Source organism: Miniopterus schreibersii (genome assembly GCF_964146895.1).
Source record: "Miniopterus schreibersii genome assembly, chromosome: X".
Classification (NCBI taxonomy): Eukaryota; Metazoa; Chordata; class Mammalia; order Chiroptera; family Miniopteridae; genus Miniopterus; species Miniopterus schreibersii.
This window is the reverse complement of record NC_138104.1, coordinates 78,006,004-78,026,360: the sequence shown is the minus strand read 5'-3', so window position 1 is coordinate 78,026,360 and position 20,357 is coordinate 78,006,004. Positions and strand designations below refer to the sequence as shown.

Below are 20,357 nucleotides of genomic sequence, written 5' to 3'. Positions count from 1 at the left end.
GTATTAGGAAGCTTTCTTCCATATTAAACATTACTTTAATACACTAAAATGTATTTCTGTAATGTTTTTAAAAACTGATTTTTCTCAAAGACTTCCAATTCTTGTTTAAGAAAAGACAAAACTAGTGTATAGTGACAGAAATTAGAACAGCAATTGCCCCTTGGTAGGGGGTTGACTGGAAAGGGGAACAAGGGAACTTTCTGGGGTGATGAAAATATACTATATCTTGATTTTCATGTTGCTAAATGGTATACATTTTCCAAAACTTGTTGATCTGCATGCTTAAGATCTATACATCTATGTTAGTTTTATCTCAATTAAAAATTGTTTGTCTTTTCAATGAAAATTCATATCTGTATATCCTCCTTAATCATCCAAAGGTTTTTGTGAAGATAAAAGGGAAGAAATATATTCATGGTTTTATTTTGCTCCAAAGCTTTAGATATGAGGATCTGAAAGGCCATGGAAACAAAAGCAGAACAAATGGAAAGTTTCCCAGTCGGCACAGAACCACTGCCTGGGCTCTGTCCCCCAACCCAGGAACCACTAGCTCTGCAGTCTTCTTGGTGCAACTCTTCGCCATTTGCATGTTCCCAGCCCAGTCTTGGAGCAAAAATGCCCCGTTCTATCTGACGTAACCATACAGAATTGTTATATAAGAAAGTGCTCATTGGCAAGGGAGATGTAGTTCCACATCAACTTATGTATCCTGGTGTGTAAATTTTCAAAATTTTGTACCTGACCAGGGCAGTCTATGTGCAGACTTACCCTAAGAAAGCAGGGAGACACGATGGCCTTTCAGAGGCTCTCCAGTCTTATCCTTGATATTTAAATGAAATTATGGGATCTCTACTTTCATTGATTGAAAAATGTTTCTTCAGCATTATAAGGCCTCAAAGACATGTATTATTGATTATATACTATTGGGGCTCTTTTCAGTTTAAGTTAAACTGTTTAATTTTAACTTTACATTTCAATGCAGCAAGCACTGGAGAAGTAAAAGCATTAAAATCAACATAAAAGCCTCTTATTAAACTCCTAATTTTCTACAGATTTCTGTATTTATTGAAGAGCTTTCTCCCTTAGGGAATAAATGCTAAAATGGTTCTCCCTATCTGAAAGGAAATGACTTAAAACATTTCTTGGATGTTCTTGGTATTTATTCTCGATTCCTGGCACAAAAGATTTTTTCTTTATAAACCCATGAAACTGCACAGTGCTCTATGCATCTCATATAATGCATCATCATTCACATTCACTATCATATAATACCAACTGTTAGTGAATGAATGCAGCCATATGTAAAGGGTGATAAATTATATGGATTCATTTCCTTTAGGTTCTTTCTGCTGATTCTAAAGATTTTGTACTTATCTAGACTCTCATCTAGAGCATTTAGAAAAAATAAAAATGAACCCAAACCATAAAGCCCCTTGCATGCCAATACACACAGGTATAATGCCACAAGGATTTCACCTTGGATACCCCAGGATCAACGATATATATGTTTCATGAGGGTTGCATATCTATAACATTAAAGAATAATTTCTGCTTCGGTTATCAGGAAGGAACAAATGAATAACCTTACATGCAGCTTTTAACAAGAGATCAAAGCAGAATCAAAGGAGAATTTCATTCTAAATTTTATATTATCTTTCTGCAAGGAAATGAATTACAAGTTTTAGAAACAATAAAAATGAGATTAAACAAATCTATAGGGATAGAAATGAGAACAGTAGTCAAGCCTTGCAGGGGGTAGGGGAGAATTGATTAGAAAAAGGCATGGGGGTACTTTCTTGGAAGGGCAGGGTGATGGAAATGTTCTATATATTTATTTGGGTGTAGATTATATGTGTGTATGTATTTTTTAAGACTCATCCAACTGTATACTTAATTTCTGTGAATTTTACTTTGTATAAAAAGAAAAAAGGAAAACAAATGAGAATAATGAAAATCATGGTAAGAAGCAAATAATTTCAGTTCAAATCCCAGAAAGAAGACTGGCTAGGTATCTGACCTTCCACATGACACTTGCCCTTTTGGGTGTTCAGATTCTTTTATAAGACATATAATTTGGGCTATGGGATCATTTTTTTAAAAACTTCAGAAAGAAAACAATGATACAACTAACACTTATTCTTTCCTCTCTACACTAATTGGGGTCAGACTTTCCTTTCATAATGGGGATACATAAAAATCGTGGCCCTTCTCACTCCCCCAGACATCTGTGTCTGATGACGCCATAAGGGAAGCTGGGAGTCCCAAGGAAGAAGAGAAAAGGGAAAAGGTGTACCCAAAGCTTGGTTCCGTAAATCCATAAAAAAGAAGCAAAGATTTTTCCCAGAGTTAGGGAAGTAAAATGGGAAAAGACAAGCCAGGTAAGTGTGGGTCTGCTTTCAGTGACCACAAAACCAACTGTGGGCTCTTAGAAATTATCCCATGTTGGCAACTCACTGAAGACTCCTACTGCCAAGAAAGGAGACTCTCCATGGAGAAAAGTGTGGCCAGGGGCAGTGAGTGAGACTTCCTAGCATTGAGCATTCCCTCCAGCCCAAAGGTGAAAGAGGACAACTCCAGCAACTACAGCCCAAAAGTTCTTTCACATCTGCCTCAGAAGTACCAATACCCTCTATTGACTCCCTGAAGGGATTCTCATTCTGAAGAAAAGGACTCACGGTTGTATCAACTTCTTACCTCTCTCCGCATCTTCGTGTAAGGATCTTCTGGACACTGTCCTGGGGGATTTAATTTGATTCCTATTTTCTTCAAAAAGTTTTTTGTGAATGCATCACAGTCATAAATCTTGAAAGTCCGGCCATAAAAGACAATGTCTATGTCGATATTGAAACAATACACAGTATAAAACTGACCATCATCAGGAGGTGGGAGAGGAATCCGATGACGCCGGATAAAAGTCCCTATGGCGTGAAATAAAATACAATTGTTTCATCACGCAGCTAACAAGGGAGAGGTCACAGCACATCTCAGTCATAGCCCCAAATGCTTCCCCATAACAGTGATCTGGGCAAAGGGCTGGTTCTTGGAGGCAGCATTAATATGTTCAATCTCTGAGGAAGCCAGAGGAAGCTGAGACTTCTGAGGTCCAGAGTTATTAGACCAGTCTTATGTGTTATTAGAATTGCCTAAGTGGTACTAGGGAAGAACTTTAATAAACCATAAAGACTAGAGTGGAAGGGGGATATAAACAGAGTGACCTAATGCACCAGACCCTGCCATCACGCCTTTTCCCAGAAGAATGGTCACATTCACCCACTAGCACTCAATGTGAATGCACTAAAAAAGGCATTAAGTTCGCCATGGCAACAGCTTATGATGATGCCTTTTCCTTCCCAGCTTCTGGGTGCCCCTTCAGGTCTTATGTTCTAAGCTGTGAGAGGAGGAGGGTGTGGGAGGTCTCTGAAAGGACACTGTGGAGGAAGGCAGAGAGGACAACTTTAATGGTGTGAGCACCAACCACCTTAAATGGCATTTTCTGTAAGAAATCCACTTGAACTGAGTAGGAGGGCTATGTGTGAGCTTCCCATGCCAGATGTAGTTTTCACATCCTCACCATTTGAAGGGCTGCACCTGTGTGTGCCCTGCCATTCAAGACTGAAGCCGCTAAGGTCAATGTGACACCAGCAGTGTGATTAATGACCAGACAGATCTGGCGACATCTAAAAACTTTTATAGAAAAGATTCCTTTGCTTCTTTGATTAAGCATTTGGTATTATAAATAGGCAGGATTTGAGATAGGAAGTTGTGCCTTTAAGATCAAATCAAGCGGAGTATGTGTGCATATACTGTAATGTTAATATGTGTTTGGTTTTGATGTACAACCAATTCAGGTTTTCGGTTTCAAATTGCAAAGGTCTCATTTAATGATACTTCTCTTTCATCCCTCTAAAATACCTTAAGAAATGGTGACATTTTGTAAAACTGTCACTTCCATATACTTTTTAAAATACTCAATATTAGTGCTTTATATTGAATCTTAGAAACATTTTCAGTATTTTTTTAAGATGCTCCCAACCCAACCCACTGCCTTCAAGAGAATTAGACACACCTATGTGTCCCTATAGCTTCCTGTGATTCCCTCTATAGTAGCTCCAGCCACACTATTTTAATTGCGTGTTTAGTTCTTGGTCTGGTACTTACTACAAGCATACTGAGAACAGATTCTATATTCCCTGACACAGTAGGGTATAAGAGAAAGTACTTTAGGGGAATCCTGCATAAATTCAAAATGTCCCAATTCTTATAGCAATATTTGTATCAGACAAAATAGACTTTAAAACATAGGTTATAATAAAAAACAAAGAAGGACTTCACATAATGATAAAAAAATCAATCCAACAAGAGTATTATAACCCTTGTAAACATTTATGCACCCAGCATAGGAGCATCTAAATACATAAAGCAAGTCTTGATGGACATAACTGAGAGATCAACACTAGCAGTCACAATAGGGTACTTTAACATCCCAAGGACATCAATAGATAGATCTTCCAGACAGAAAATTAACAAGGAAACAGTTGACTTAAATGATATACAAGACCAGAAGGATTTAATTGATATTTTCAGAGCATTTTACCCCAAAGCAGCACTTTTTTACTTCATAGTAACACAAATAGGGTTTATTCATAATTTTATGACTTGAAAAAGGAGGTATAGAATATAATTGATAAATTTTTGTTGCATTTTTATAGCTTACTATCAAAACAATTGTGTAAAACACATAAGCAATTATTTTTTTTGTTTTATTTTTGTTTTTTTGTTTTTTAAGTTTATCTTTATTGTTGAAAATATTACAGATGTCCCCTTTTTACGTCCATTGATCCCCTACACCCTACATCCACTCTACTACCAGGCCTTTACCACACCAGCAACTGTGTCCATGGGTTATGCTTATAAGCTCTTTGATTAATATCTCCCAGCCCACTTTCTCCTCCCCACCTTCCTTCTGAGATCCTTCAGTCTGTTCCATGCTTCTATGTCTCTGGAACCATTTTGTTAATCAGTTTATTTTGTGTATTATATTCCACATATAAGTGAGATCACATGGTACTAGTCTTTCTCTGACTGGCTTATTTCATTTAGCATAATACTTTCTAGTTCCCTCCATGCTGTCCCAAAGGATAAAAGATCCTTTTTTTTTTTTTTTTTTACAGCGGCATAGCATTCCACAGCGTAAATGTGCCACAACTTTTTTATCCACTCATCTATGAATGGGCACTTGGGCTGTTTCCAGATCTTAGGTATTGTAAATTGCGCTGCTATGAACAAAGGGGTGCATAAGTTCTTTGTGATCAGAGTTTCGGGTTTCTTAGAACATATTCCTAGAAGAGGGATCACTGGGTCAATTTTTAATCTTTTGACGAAACTCCAAACTGCTTTGCATAGTGGCTGCACCGGTCTGCATTCCCACCAGCAATGTACTAGGGTGCCCTCTTCTCCACACCCTCGCCAGCACTTGTAGTTTGTTGACTTGCTGATGGTACCCATTTTGACCGGCGTGAAGTGATACCTCATTGTGGTTTTAATTTGCATCTCTCTGATGATTAGCGACGTTGAGCATTTTTTCATAGGTCTCTTAGCCATCTGTATGTCTTCTTTGGAGAAGTGTCTATTTGGGTCCTTTGCCCATTTTTAAATTGGATTGTTTGTCTTCCTTTTGTTAAGTTGTATGAGTTCCTTCTATATTTTGGATATTAACCCTTTATGTCATTGGAAAATATGTTCTCCAATACAGTGGGTTCCCTTTTCATTTCATTGATGGTTTCTTTGCTGTGCAGAAGCTTTTTATTTTGATGTACTCCCATTTCTTTATTTTCTCTGTTTCCTTTGCCCTAGGAGATGTATCAGGAAACGTATTGCTACAAGAGATGTCTAAGATTTTGCTTCCAATGTTTTCCTCTAGGATTTTTATGGTTTCATGTCTTACATTTAAGTCATTAACGCATTTTGAATTTACTTTTGTATATGGTGTAGGTTGGTGGAATAGTTTCATTATTTGCATGTACCTGTCCAATTTTCCCAACATCATTTATTGAAAAGACTGTCTTTACTCCATTGTATGTTCTTGCCTCCTTTGTCAAATATTAATTGACCATAATGGCTTGGGTTAACTTCTGGGTTCTCTGTTCTGTTCCACTGATCTATATGTCTGTTCTTGTGCCAGTACCAGGCTGTTTTGATTATAGTGGCTTTGTAGTATAACTTGATATCTGGTAATGTCATCCCTCTAACTTTGTTCTTCTTTCTCAAGATTGCCATGGTTATTTGAGGTCTTTTATGGTTCCATATAAGTTTTTGGAGTATTGGTTCTAGATCTGTGAAATATGCTGTTGGTATTTTAATAGGAACTGCACTGATTCTAGAGATTGCTTTAAGTAGTATGGAAATTTTAAAGATGTTAATTCTTCTAATCCATGAACATGGTGTATTTTTCCATTTGTTTATATCTTCCTCTATTTCTTTTTTCAGTGTCTTGTAGTTTTCCAAGTGCAGGTCTTTTATATCTTTGGTTAAGTTTATTTCTAGGTATCTTACTGTTTTAGTTGCAATGGTAAATGGGATTCTTTTTTTAGTTTCTCTTTCTGAGAGTTCATTATTGGTGTATAAAAATACTATTGATTTCTGGGTGTCAATTTTGTATCCTATTACACTGTTAAATTTATTTATTAAATCTAGTAGCTTTTTGGTGGAGACTATTCAGGATTTTCTATGTACAATATCATGTCATCTGCAAATAATGACAGTTTTGCATCTTCCTTTCCAATTTGGATGCTTTTTATGATGATTTGCTATGGCTAGGACTTCCAGTACTATGTTGAATAAGAGTGCTGAAAGTGGACACACCTGTTTTGTTCCTGTTCTTCGAGGAAATGGTTTTAGTTTTTGCCCATCGATTATGATGTTGGCTGTAGGTTTGTCATATATGGCTTTATTATGTTGAGGTGTGATCCCTCTATTCCCACCTTGCTGAGATTTTTTATCAAAAATGAGTATTCGATTTTCTCTAATGCTTTTTCTGCATCTATTGATATGATCATGTGATTTTTGTCTTTCAATCTGTTTATGTGATGTATGACTTTTATTGATCTGTGAATATTATACGAGCCTTCCATCCCTGACATAAATCCCACTTGGTCATGGTGTATGATCTTTTTAATATATTGCTGGATCTGATTTGTTAATATTTTGTTGAGGATTTTAGCATCTACATTCATCAGGGATATTAGCCTGTAATTCTCTTTCTTTGTAGTGTCTTTACCTGGTTTTGGAATTAGGCTAATGCTGGCCTCATAAAAAGAGTTTGGAAGTGTTCTTTCCTCTTGGATTTTCTGAAATAGTTTGAGGAGGATAGGTGTTAATTCTTCTTTCAATGTTTGGTAAAACTCCCTTGTGAAGCCATCCAGGCCAGGGATTTTGTGTGCTGGGAGCCCTTTGATTACTGCTTCAAATTCATCAGTAGTTATCGGTCTCTTCAGGTTTTCTGACGCTTCCTGATTGAGTTTTCGAAGGTTATAGTTTTCTAGGAATTTGTCTAATTCATCCCAAGTTGTCCAGCTTGGTGGCATATAGTTTTTCATAGTATTTTATTACAATCCTTTGTATTTCTGTTGGGTCCATTGTTATTTCACCTCTTTCATTCCTGATTTTGTTTATTTGGGTCCTCTCTTTGTTTCCTGATGAGTCTGACTAAAGGTTTATCAATCTTGTTTATCTTTTCAAAGAACCAGCTCTTGGTTTCATTGATCTTTTATATTGTTTTCTTAGTCTCTATGTTATTTATTTCTGGTCTGATCTTTACTTCCTTCCTTGTACTTACTCTGGGCTTTTCTTGTTGTTCTCTTTCTAAGTCGTTGAGTTCTAGGGTTAGAAAGTCTATTAGAAGTTTTTCTTGTTTTTAGAGGTAGGACTATAGAGCTATGAACTTCCCTCTCAGGACTGCTTTCATTGTGTCCCATAGATTTGGGGTTGTTGAATGTTCATTTTCATGTTTCCAGGAAGTTTTGATTTCTTTCTTGATCTCTTTGGTAACCTATTCATTGTTTACAAACATGCAAAGCAGCACTTTTTAAGTGGACATGGAAGATTTTCTAGGATAGACCACATGATAGGCCACAAAAGAAAACTCAACAAATTTAAAAATATTGAATCATATCAAGCATCTTCTCTGACCACAGTGGTACAAAACTAGAAACCAATTACAGGGGGGAAAAACTGAAAAACACACAAATAAATGGAGGCTAAATAACATGTTACTAAACAATGAATAAGGTAACAATGAGATCAAGGAAGAAATCAAAAGATACCTTGAGGAGGATTAAAGATGGTGGCCAACTAAGTGAAAGCTACACTGACATTCATCCAGGACCAAACTGGAATTACAACTAAAATATAGAAAGACCATCCTCAATAATCAACTGCAACTGAAGATGACCTGGAGAGTAACCTCATAACCAAGGAGGAAAAGTGGAGACCACATAGACTGGTAGGAAGTGCAGAGGTGTAAGAGGGCTGGCCGGATTCTCACAGGCAGCAGCTGAAGATCCAGAGGAAAATCTCAGCTGCAGGGGGTTCACACTGAGGACTCTGGGGAATAAACCTTAGGCTGGGCTTCCCAGCCCAGAGCACCAGTACTGAGAAAGGTGCCCAAATAACATCTGGCTGTAAAAGTCAGCTGGATTTCTGTCTGCCAGAGAGAGATGGATGGAAATGCAGGCACCCTCTTAAAGAGCCAATGCTCAAACAGTACCTGACATTGGACTGAACAAGAGACCATCCTAAATGACTGAGAGTCCTAGCAGGACTAACTAATACATAGAAACAAACTCAAATAGGCAGCCAAAATGGGGAAACAAAAAAATAAGCCCCAAATGAAAGAACAAGAAAAGTCTCTAGAAAAAAAGTTAATTCAAATGGAGATAAGAAATCCATCAGATAAAAAGTTCAGAATGCTCATTGTAAGGATGCTCAACAGGATGAAAAAAGATATGGAAACTATGAAGGAAATGAAGAATGACATAGCAGAAAGAAAGACTACAATGGAAGGAATAAACAGCAGATTAGAGGAAGCTGAGGATAGGATCAATGAATTAGAAGTAAGGGTAGAAAAAAATCACTCAATCAGAGATCCAAAAAGAAAAAACAATTGAAAAACAGGAGGACAGTCTAAGGGAGCTGTGGGACAACATGAAACGTAACAATATTCATATCATGGGAGTGCCAGAGGAGGTCAAAAATAAGCAAGGATTAGAGAACCTGTTTGGAGAAACAGTGGCAGAAAATTTCCCTAACCTGGTGAAGGGAAAAGTCACACAAGTTCAGGAGGCACAGAGAGTCCCAAGCAAGAAGAATCCAAAGAGGGACGCGCCTAGACTCATCATAATTAAAATGCCAAAAATTCAAGACAAAAAGAGAGTCTTAAAGGTAGCTAGAGAAAAGCAATCTCTTACCTACAAAGGAGCTCCCAAGAGGCTATCAGCTGACTTCTCATCAGAAACTTTACAGGCCATAAGGGAATGGCATGAAGTATTCAAGGTAATACAAAACAAGGATCTGAAACCAAGGCTACTCTGTCCAGCAAGGCTATCATTCAAAATAAATGGTGAAATAAAGAGCTTCCCAGACAAAAAAAGACTAAAGGAGTTTATCAACACCAAACTAGCATTGCAGGAAATGTTAAAGGGACTGCTGTAATTAAAAGTAGAAAGAGAAGCACTGCAAGAAATGTTAAAGGGACTGCTGGAATAATAAGACAAAATATAGAGAGGAACATAGGCATAAAAAAATTAAAATGGCAATAAATAAGGACCTATCAATAATAACCTTAAGGACTTCAAGGGAGAGATCAACAGCAATACAGTCATAGTCATGGACTTTAATATCCACTGTCTTCACTGGATAGATCTTCCAGACAAAAAGTTCACACAGAAACAGTGACTAAATGGCACACTAGATCAGATGGATTTAATTGGTAATTACAAAACATTTCACCCCAAAGTTGCAGAATATACATTCCTCTCAAGGGTACACTGGTCATTCTCAAAGATAGACCACATGTTAGGACACAAAACCAGTCACTGCAAGGTCAAGAAGACTGAAATCATATCAAGAATCTCAGATCACAAGGGCATGAAATTAGAGATCAACTACAGTAAAAACACTCAAAAACATTCAAACACAAGGAGGCTAAATAACATATTATTAAACAATGAAAGGGTTACCAATAAGATCAAGGAAGAAATCAAAACCTTCCTGGAAACAAATGAAAATGCACACACAACAACCCAAAATCTATGGGACACAACAAAAGCAGTCCTAAGAGGGAAGTTCATAGCACTGCAGGCCTACCTCAAAAAGCAAGAAAAATTTTTAGTTAACTATTTAGTCCTATAACTTAAAGAATTAGATAGCTCCCCTGTGAAGCAGTCTAGACCAGGGTTTTTATTTGCTGGGAGATTTTTTTTATCACTCTTTGATTTCATCAGTTATTAGATTATTCACGTTTTCTGATTCTTCCTGATTCAGTTTCACATGATCTGACTCATATGTGGAATATAATAAACAAGACAGACTGAGGAACAAGAAAGATCCAGAGACAAAGAAGCATGGAACGGACTGATGAATCTCAGTGGGAAGGCAGGGGAGGGGGAGTGGGTGGGGAGAGATTAATCCAAAAATTTATATGCATATATACATAACTTATGGACACAGGCAATAGTGTGGTGAAGGCCTGAGAGGTTGGGGGTGATGCAGTGTGGAGGGGATAAAAGGAGAAAAAATGGGGGATATCTGTAATACTTTCAGCAATAAAGAAATTTTTTTTAAATTAAAATACATATAGCGCTTTAAAAAAAGAATTTAAAGAAACAGAATTTTTTTAATTCAATCTAAAAGTAGAAGAAATGAAAAAAAAACCACACTTATAGTAACATAGGGTTTTCAGGAAAAAAAGAAAATAAAATATTAAAAAAATAAAGACACCTTGAGACAAATGAAAATGAAAACACAGCAACCCAAAATCTATGGCACAGATGGAAAGCAGTCTTAACAGGGAAATTCATAGCAATACAGGCCTACAAAAGAAAGAAGACAAATCTCAAATAAACAATCTAACCTTACACCTACAGGAACTAGAAAAAGAACAACAGATAAAGCTCAAAGTGAGTAGAAGAAATGAAATTAGAAAAATCAGAGCAGAAATAAATGAAATACAATCTAAAAAAATATAAAGATTAATGAAACCAAGAGCATGTTCTTTCAAAAAATAAACAAGATTGATAAACCTTTAGCCAGACTTATCCATAAAAAGAATGAGAGAATCCAAATAAATGAAATCAAAAATGAAAGAGAAATAACTGGCATCACAGAAATATAAAGGATCATAAGAATATACTATGAACCATCATATGCCAACAAATGGGACAATTTGGACAAAATAAATTCCTAGAAACTTATAACTTTCTAAGACTGAATCAAGAAAAACAAAAAATCTGAACAGAGTACAACCAAAGAAATTGAAGCAGTAATTTGAAAACTCCCGACAAACAAAAGTCCTGGGCCCGATGGCTTCACAGGTGAATTTTACTAAACATTCAAGGAAGAACTAACACCTATCCTTCTCAAACTATTACAAAATAATTCAAGAAGAGGGAAGACTCCCAAATTCTTTTTACAAAGCCAGCATTATCCTAATTCCAAAACCAGAAAAAGACACCACAAAGAAAAGAAATTATAGGCCAATATTCCTGATGAACACATATAAAAGTCTTCAACGAAATATTAGTGAACTCAATTTAGGAATACATTCAAAAGATCATACAGGGGGAAGATGGCGGCCCTATGAGCAGCAGCACAGCGCCCCTGCTCCCAGCCACAGACTCGATTTCCTCCTAAAATCCTATGTAGGCAGCTTGGAAAAAACAGAGAAACATACCTGAGTGGACGGAGTGCGAGTGGGGAGCACTGAAGACACATCACGGAGTCCAGTAAGAGAGGGGGGTGCAGGAAGGGGGATCCCTCCTGAAGCCTGTGCTGGGCTCCGAGCCTGAGGCTTGGAGGCTGCAAAACTCCTGCCACGCGGGAGTGCGAATGGCATCCAAAAGCGGGGACCCCATACCCGGAGCGACAAGAGGGGAAGGAGCGCCCCGCGTACAGGGCAGAGGGACCCAGGGGAGCAGTGAGTCCATGAGGAGAGGACGGTGCCTTCCTAGCGAGACAAAGCTTCTAGTGGCGGCCACAACCAGCTTCTAATGCTCAGTGTGCCAATCATAGGAAGGGCTGTCCCAAAGTGTGTGGCACCAGACTGGTAAGGGACCAGAAGATTGCACTGAGCAGCCGCACACAGGGACCCTCTGCCTCCCTGTGGGGCATTGTGTTGAGCCCCAGAAAGCACTGAATCTGCGTGGCACGGGGGAGGGGAGAAGCCCTCCCGCCATGAGCTCCTGGTGCGGAGAGGCTGCGATGGGTGACCAGCCCTGAGGGGCGCCGTGGTGGAGTGTGGAGCTGACCCAGGTTTGCTGAGATCAGCAGTGCAGGGAGCTACGTGGAGCTGACTTTGGGTCCCCTCCCGCTGAGGGCCTTGGAGCACGGGCGGGGGGACCTTGCCCGGCAGACTCTCTACCTGTGTGTTGCTTTCTGCCTTTGTGCCTCTGACTCCGGAACTGGCTCCCACCTTCCCAGCATGCACTGCACTGACAGACCAGCAGAGGCTGGGATTGGGGTCTGCTCAGTTGACTGTCTGAGGGGTAGGCAGTGCGACCAGTCAACCAGAGCTGAGCAGGGAGGGGCGGAGCCTGCCTGCCTCTCCTGCAGCCAGGAGCACTGCCCCCCAACAGGACAGGGGCTGGTCCAGCTCACTGAGGCACCAGACACCCCCACAGGGCACAGGCCTGAGGGGGAAGGGAGGGCAGCTCACAGGAGGTCATCGAAAGAATAAGACTCTCAGGGACTGTTGTTTGGGAACTGGAGGAAACGCTGAAAACCCCTGCTGGGGCCTGGACAGGCAAAGGGCTCACCAGAATGTTTTTTTAATCGAACCCACTGAGCCCAGGCTGCTGAAATGGCCCATAGAGAAAACGCAACAGGCTGAAATCAATCTGAAACTGCAGCAGGCCAGTGCATGGGAAACTAGAATCAGAGGACAGGGTAGGGACTGAGGAGCTGGCTGTGGAGCAGAGGCTAACTCCCTCACAGTGAGTGCCTAACAGCAAAACCTATAAGGGTTTTGATGATACCCTGAGCTACACTAGCCATCCTGCACCCTAAAGACTCTACAGAAGACTCTGGAGCTAGACCAGGCTACTACAAGGTTACAAAATACCTGACAAGAGGAGGTGGTCCACAGAGAGCCTCAGATCAACCATCTACCTAAGGACACCAGAGCCAAACCTAGACAGCTCCCTACATTGAGTGATAAACAAGTACCTCACAGGAGAACTGAAATCAGCACACAAAACATTGAGCCTCAGACAACACAAGATGCCCAAAAGAAACTCACATGATTGACTGTCTTTTTCTCTTGTTCTTTTTTGTTTTGTTTTTGGGGGGTTTTTTTGTTTGCTTGTTTGTTTGTTTATTTGTTTTTTCTCTTTTTTCCTTAGGAAGAAGAGAAAGGGGGAAAATTTGTTTTTTCTTCTTTTTTAAATTTTATCATAATTTTTTTTTAATTTTTAAAAAAAAACATGTTTAACTAAATTTTTTTTTTATAAAACAATTTTGTCTTCCTTAGCTTGTTTTTAGTTTTGTTTATTTGCTTTGTTTTGTTTTATTCTTGCTTCTACTATCAAGACTTTATTGATATCCCTGCTTAATGACTGGGACTTCATCATTATAACGAAGTTTACTGCTTTCCTCTATAGTTTCCACCAAATCTCTTACCAGAATCCCTTCCTGCCTGGGCTATATCTCTCCCTCCTCTCGATCCATTGGCATAACTTTTTTTTCTTTTTCTTTTGTCTTTTTCTTCTTTTCTTTCGTTCTTTTGTAATCCTCCCTTCTATTTTCCTGCCTTTTTGTTCAACTGATAGTTTCTCTTATTCTCTTTATTGTACTTTTATTTTCTCCTTTTCAACTATTATCCTATTCCGATTCTCTCCCTTAATTTTTTGCTGGCCCTTCTTTCAGATCTTTTCTCTGCTTCTATTATCTCCCAGTAGCTTCTCTATTTTTTACATTTTAGTTTATTAACAACATACATCTCTCTCTCTAAGCGTTACTTTTCTTTCTCTCGTTCTTTTTTTTAAGCATTTTGTGTGTGTGTGTGTGTTCTCTCTTCACTCTCCCCTCTCCCAGCTCTACTTTCACGTGGGTTGTTTTCATTGTGACTGTGAAGATATTTTGTAAGATACCTCTTGTTTCCTGGAAGTTTAGTTGTATATTGTCCTGCCTTGCCAGAAACCATACAACAGCTTACACGATGAGGTTGGGGTTGAGACACAGTTAGCCAACGTGAGAGGAGGGTCCTCCCAAAGACTGAACAATGACAATCTAGACCCAGTGACAACAGAAGAACATAAAGAAACCACAAAAGGGACATCCACAAGAGGGACACGCATAGAACAAAGAGCTCAGAAGTATAAGGTAAACAAAGCTCTGGGCTACCCTGGACCCAGAAGACAAATCCCATCCCACAAGACTGGGAGACAGCAAATATATCTAATATATAGATACAAACACTAAGACCTACCAAAATGGAGAGACAGAGAAACAACCACCAAATTAAAGAAAAGGAAACACTGCCAGAAGAAGTCTTTGATGAGATGGAGTTAAGCAAGTTATCAGAAACAGAGTTCAGAGTATTGATGATGAAGATGTTTCAGGAACTTAAAGAGAAAAACAAGGCTACAGAAGATAAGATCGAGGACATTAAGGAAAACATGAAAAAAGAGATACATAACATAAACAAAAATCAGACAGAAATAAAGAATGCTGTATATGATATCAATAATGCACTGGAAGGAATTAAAAGCAGGCTCAATGAAGCAGAAGATAGAATAAGTGACTTAGAAGACAAGGTAGAAAAAAATCAATCAGAGCAGGGAAAAAAAACACTCAAAAAGCATGAGGATAGTCTAAGGGAGCTTTGGGACAACATGAAGTGAAACAACATTTGCATTATAGGAGTACCAGAGGGGGAGGAAAGAGAGCGAGGGATAGAGAACTAGGTGGAGGAAATAATGATAGAAAACTTCCCTAGGCTGGCGAGAGAGAAAGCCACACAAGTTCAGGAAGCACAGAGGGTTCCAAACAAGAGGGACCCAAAGAGACCCACTCCAAGACACATCATAATCAAAATGGCAAATGTCAAGGACAAAGAGAAAATATTAAGGGCTGCAAGAGAGAGACAAGCAGTGACCTACAAGGGAAACCCCAAAAGGCTGACAGCTGATTTCTCAAGAGAAGCTCTTCAGGCCAGAAGAGAGTGGCATGAAGTTCTCAAAGTAATGAAAAGCAAGAACATGCAACCAAGACTGCTTTATTCAGCAAGGCTATCATTTAAAATTGAAGGTGAAATAAAGAGCTTCCCAGACACGAAAAGCTAAAGGAGTTCAATACACCAAACCAGCACTGCAAGAAATGTTAAAAGGACTGCTTAAAGAAGAAGAAGAAAGAGTGAAAGAAATGTACATCATCATAAAGTGGAAAAATGGCAATAAATAACTTTATATCAATAGTAACCTTAAATGTAAATGGAATAAATGGTCAAATCAAAAGACATAGGGTAGCTGAATGGATAAGAAAACAGGACCCAAATATATGCTGTATACAAGAGACCCACTGAGAGCAAAAGACTCACAAAGGCTAAAAATGAAGGGATGGAGTAAAATATTCCATGCAAATGGAAAGGAAAAGAAAGCTGGAATAGCAATACTTATTTCTGACAAAATAGACTTCAAAATAAAGACCATAACAAGAGACAAAGATGGTCACTACATAATACTGAAGGGATCAAACAGGAGGAAATAACCCTTATAAACATTTATACACACAATATAGGAGCACCTAAATATATAAAAAATTTCTTGTGGGACTTTAAGGGGGAGATTGACAGCAACACAATCATAGTGGGGGACTTTAACACCCCACTGTCAGCAATGGACAGATGATCAAGACAAAAAATCAAAAGGGAAACACATACCTTAAATGACTCACTAGACCTAATGGATTTAATTGACATTTACAGAACATTTCATCCCAAAGCAACAGAATACACATTCTTCTCAAGTGCACATAGAACATTCTTAAAAACAGACCACAGTTTAAGGCACAAAGCAAGTATCTACAAATATAAGAAGACTGAAATCATATCAAGCATATTCTCAGAGCACAGTGCCATAAAACTAGAAATCAACCACTATAAAAAAAACTCAAAAATATTCAAACACATGGAGGCTAAACAGCATGTTATTAGACAATGAATGGGTTACCAATGAGATCAAGGAAGAAATCAAACACTTCATGGAAAGTAACGAAAATTAAAAGTCAAGAACCGAAAATCTATGGGACACGGCGAAAGCAGTCCTGAGAGGAAAATTCATAGCATTACAGGCGTATCTCAAGAAATAAGAAAAAGATCTAATGAACCATCTAACACAACAACTAAAAGAACTACAATGAGAACAGCAAGAAAAGCCCCAAGGAGGTAGAAGGAAGGAAATAATAAAAATCAGAGCAGAGATTAATGACATAGAGTCTAAAAAAACAATACAAAAAATCAGTGAAACCAAGAGCTGGTTCTTTGAAAAGATAAATAAGATTGATGAACCTTTAGCCAGACTCACTAAGAAACAAAGAGAGAGGACCCAAATAAATAAAATCAGAAATGAAAGAGGGGATATAACAACTGACCCAACGGAAATACAAAGGATTGTAAGAAAATACTATGAGCAAGTATATGCCAACAAATTGGACAACATGGGGGAAATGGACAAATTCCTAGAAGCATACAAGCTTCCAAAGCTGAATCAAGAAGAGGCAGAAAACCTGAATACGCCAATAACAACTAATGAAATTGAAGCAGTAATCAAAAAACTCCCAGCAAACAAAAGTCCTGGACCAAATGGATTTACAGGCGAGTTTTAAGAAACATTCAAAGAAGAATTAACCTATTCGATTCAAACTATTCCAGAAAATTCAAGAGGAGGGAAAACTCCCAAGCTCTATTTATGAGGCCAGCATCATCCTAATCCCCAAACCAGATAGACACTACAAAGAAACAAAATTACAGGCCAATATCTCTGATGAACATAGATGCTAAAATTCTCACTAAAATACTAGCAAACCAGATCCAGCAATACATTAAAAAGATCATACAACATGACCAAGTGAGATTTATTCCGGGGATGCCAGGCTGGTACAACATCCACAAATCAATCAATGTGATACATCACATAAACAGAATGAAGGACAAAAATCATATGATCATATCAATAGGCTCAGAAAAAGCATTCAACAAAATTCAGCACCCATTTCTGATAAAAACTCTCAGCAAAGTGGGAATAGAGGGATCATACCTCAACATAATAAAGGCCATGTATGAAAGACCTACAGCCAACATCATACTCAATGGGCAAAAACTAAAACCATTTCCATTAAAAACAAGAAAAAGACAAGGATGTCCACTTTCACCACTCTTATTCAACATAGTACTGGAAGTCCTAGCCACAGCCATCAGACAGGAAGAAAACATAAAACGTATCCCAATTGGAAAGGAGGAAGGAAAACTGTCATTATTTGCAGATGACATGATATTGTACATAGAAAACCCTAAAGACTCCATCAAAGTACTACTAGATTTGATAAATGAATTTGGCAAGGTAGCTGGATACAAAATCAACATACCGAAATCAGTGGCATTCTTATACATCAACAATGAACTTTCAGAGAGAGAAACTAAAAAAGCAATACCATTTACCATTGCAACTAATAAAATAAGATACCTAGGAATAAACTTAACCGAGGATGTAAAATACCTGTACTTGGAAAACTACGTGACACTGAAAAAAGAAATAGAGGAAGATTTAAACAAGTGGAAGAATATATCATGCTCATGGATTGGAAGAATTAATATCATTAAAATGTCCATACTACCCAAAGCAATTTATAAATTCAATGCAATTCCTATTAAAATACCAACAGCATACTTCACAGACCTAGAACAAACATTTTGAAAATTTATATGGAACCAAAAAGGACCCCAAATAGCTGTAGCCATCGATAAAGAACAGAGTGGGAGGGATCATATTACCTGATTTCAAACTGTATTACAAAGCCATTGTAATCAAAACGGCCTGCTATTGGTACAACAACAGGCATATAGATCAATGGAACAGAACAGAGACCCCAGAAATAGACCTACGCCATTATGGTCAGTTAATATTTGACAAAGGAGGCAAGAGCATACAATGGAGTAAAGACAGTCTCTTCAGTAAGTGGTGCTGGGAAAATTGGACAGATACATGCAAAAAAATGAAACTAGACCACCAACTTTCACCATACACAACAATAAACTCAAAATGGGTAAAAGACTTAAATGTAAGTCACGGAGCTATAAAAATCCTGGAAGAAAACATAGACAGTAAAGTCACAGACATCCCACTTAGTGGAATTTTCACTGATACATCTCCTAGGGCAAGAGAAACAAGAAACAATAAACATATGGGACTACATCAAACTCAAAAGCTTCTGCACAGCAAAATGAAACAGCTTTAAAATACAAAGAAACCCCGTGGTCTGGGAAAACATATTTGCCAAGGATGTATCTGATAAGGGGGTAATTTCCAAAGTGTATAAAGAACTCATAGCACTCAGCAAGAGGAAGACAACCCAATTAAGAAATGGGCAAAGTACCTGAACAGATACTTCTCCAAAGAGGACATACAGATGGCCAAGAGACACATGAGAAAATGCTCAATGTTACTAATCATCAGAGAGATGCAAATTAAAACCACAATGAGGTATCACTTCACACCTGTCAGAATGGCTCCCATCAACAAATCAACAAACGACTCCTGCTGGCAAGGATGTGGAGAAAGGGAACTCTAGTACACTGCTGGTGGGAATGCAGACTGGTGCAAACACTATGTAAAACAGTGTGGAGCTTCCCGAAAAAATTTTAAATGGAGCTTCCTTTTTACCCAGTGATTCCACTCCTTGGAATGTATCCTAAGAATCCTGAAACATTAATCAGAAAGAATATATGTAACCCTATGTTCATAGCAGCACAGTTCACAATAACTAAGTTCTGGAAACAGCCCAAGTGCCCATCAGTAGATGAGTGGATAAAAAAACCTGTGGGACATATACACCATGGAATATTACGCAGCTATAAAGGAGAAGAATCTCGTACCCTTTGGGACAGTATTGATGGACCTGGAGAAAATTATGCTAAGTGAAATAAGCCAGGCAGAGAAAAAAAAACATCACATGGTCTCGCTTATATGTGGAATCTAAAGAACTTAATAAACAGATGAACAAAATAGATTCAATGACATGGAAGCATAGATCAATCTGACAAATGTCAGAGGGATGGAGGAGGGCGGGTGGGTGGAGGGAGAGAGAGTAACCGAAGAATTTATATGCATATATGCACAACCCAAGGACATGGTCAATGGTGTGGAGAGGGACTGGGGAGGGCGATGGGTCGGCTTGGAACGGGTCCTTGGGGGAGAAAAAGGGACATCTGTAATATTTAAACAAAAATAAAATTTTTAAAAAATTAAATTAAAAAAATAAAAATAGAATAAAAGATCATACACTGTGATCAAGTGGGATTCACTCATGGGATGCAAAGATGGTTCAATATCAGCAAATCAACTGACATGATTCACCACATAAACAAAATCAAGGATAATAAGCACGAGATCATATCATTAGATGCAGAAAAAGCATTTGACAAAATCTAGCACTGATTTCTGATAAAAACTGTCAGCAAAATGAGAATAGAGGAAACCTATCATATAATAAATGCCATATATGACAAACCCACAGCTAACATCATACTCAATGGGAATAAACTTACCACCCTTATTCAACATAGTACTGCATGTCTTAGCCACAGTAATCAGACAAAAAGAAGAAATAAAATGCATCCAAATTGGAAATAAAGAAGTAAAACTGTCATGGTCTGCAGATGACATCTACTATATATAGAGCGCCCAAAAGAACCCACTAAAAAGTTAGAAGACATAATAAATGATTCAGTAAAGTAGAAGGATACAAAATAAAGATTCCAAAATCAGTTGCATTTTTATACAGCAATAATGAACTGTCAGTAAGATAAACTAAGAAAATGATCCCATTTACAGTTGCATAAAAAATACCTAAAAATAAATTTAACCAGGGAT

The 20,357-nt window shown here is 38.1% G+C and overlaps 1 protein-coding gene across 1 annotated transcript in view; it reads right to left on the bottom strand.

The window, feature by feature from the left end:
• EFHC2 (EF-hand domain containing 2) overlaps positions 1-20,357 on the bottom strand; it is a 194,440-nt gene that overhangs the window by 97,634 nt on the left and 76,449 nt on the right. The window contains exon 4 of the mRNA XM_081125862.1: positions 2,695-2,918. Within this exon, the coding sequence (XP_080981988.1) occupies positions 2,695-2,918 (224 nt within the window). The remainder of the gene's footprint in view (positions 1-2,694; positions 2,919-20,357) is intronic.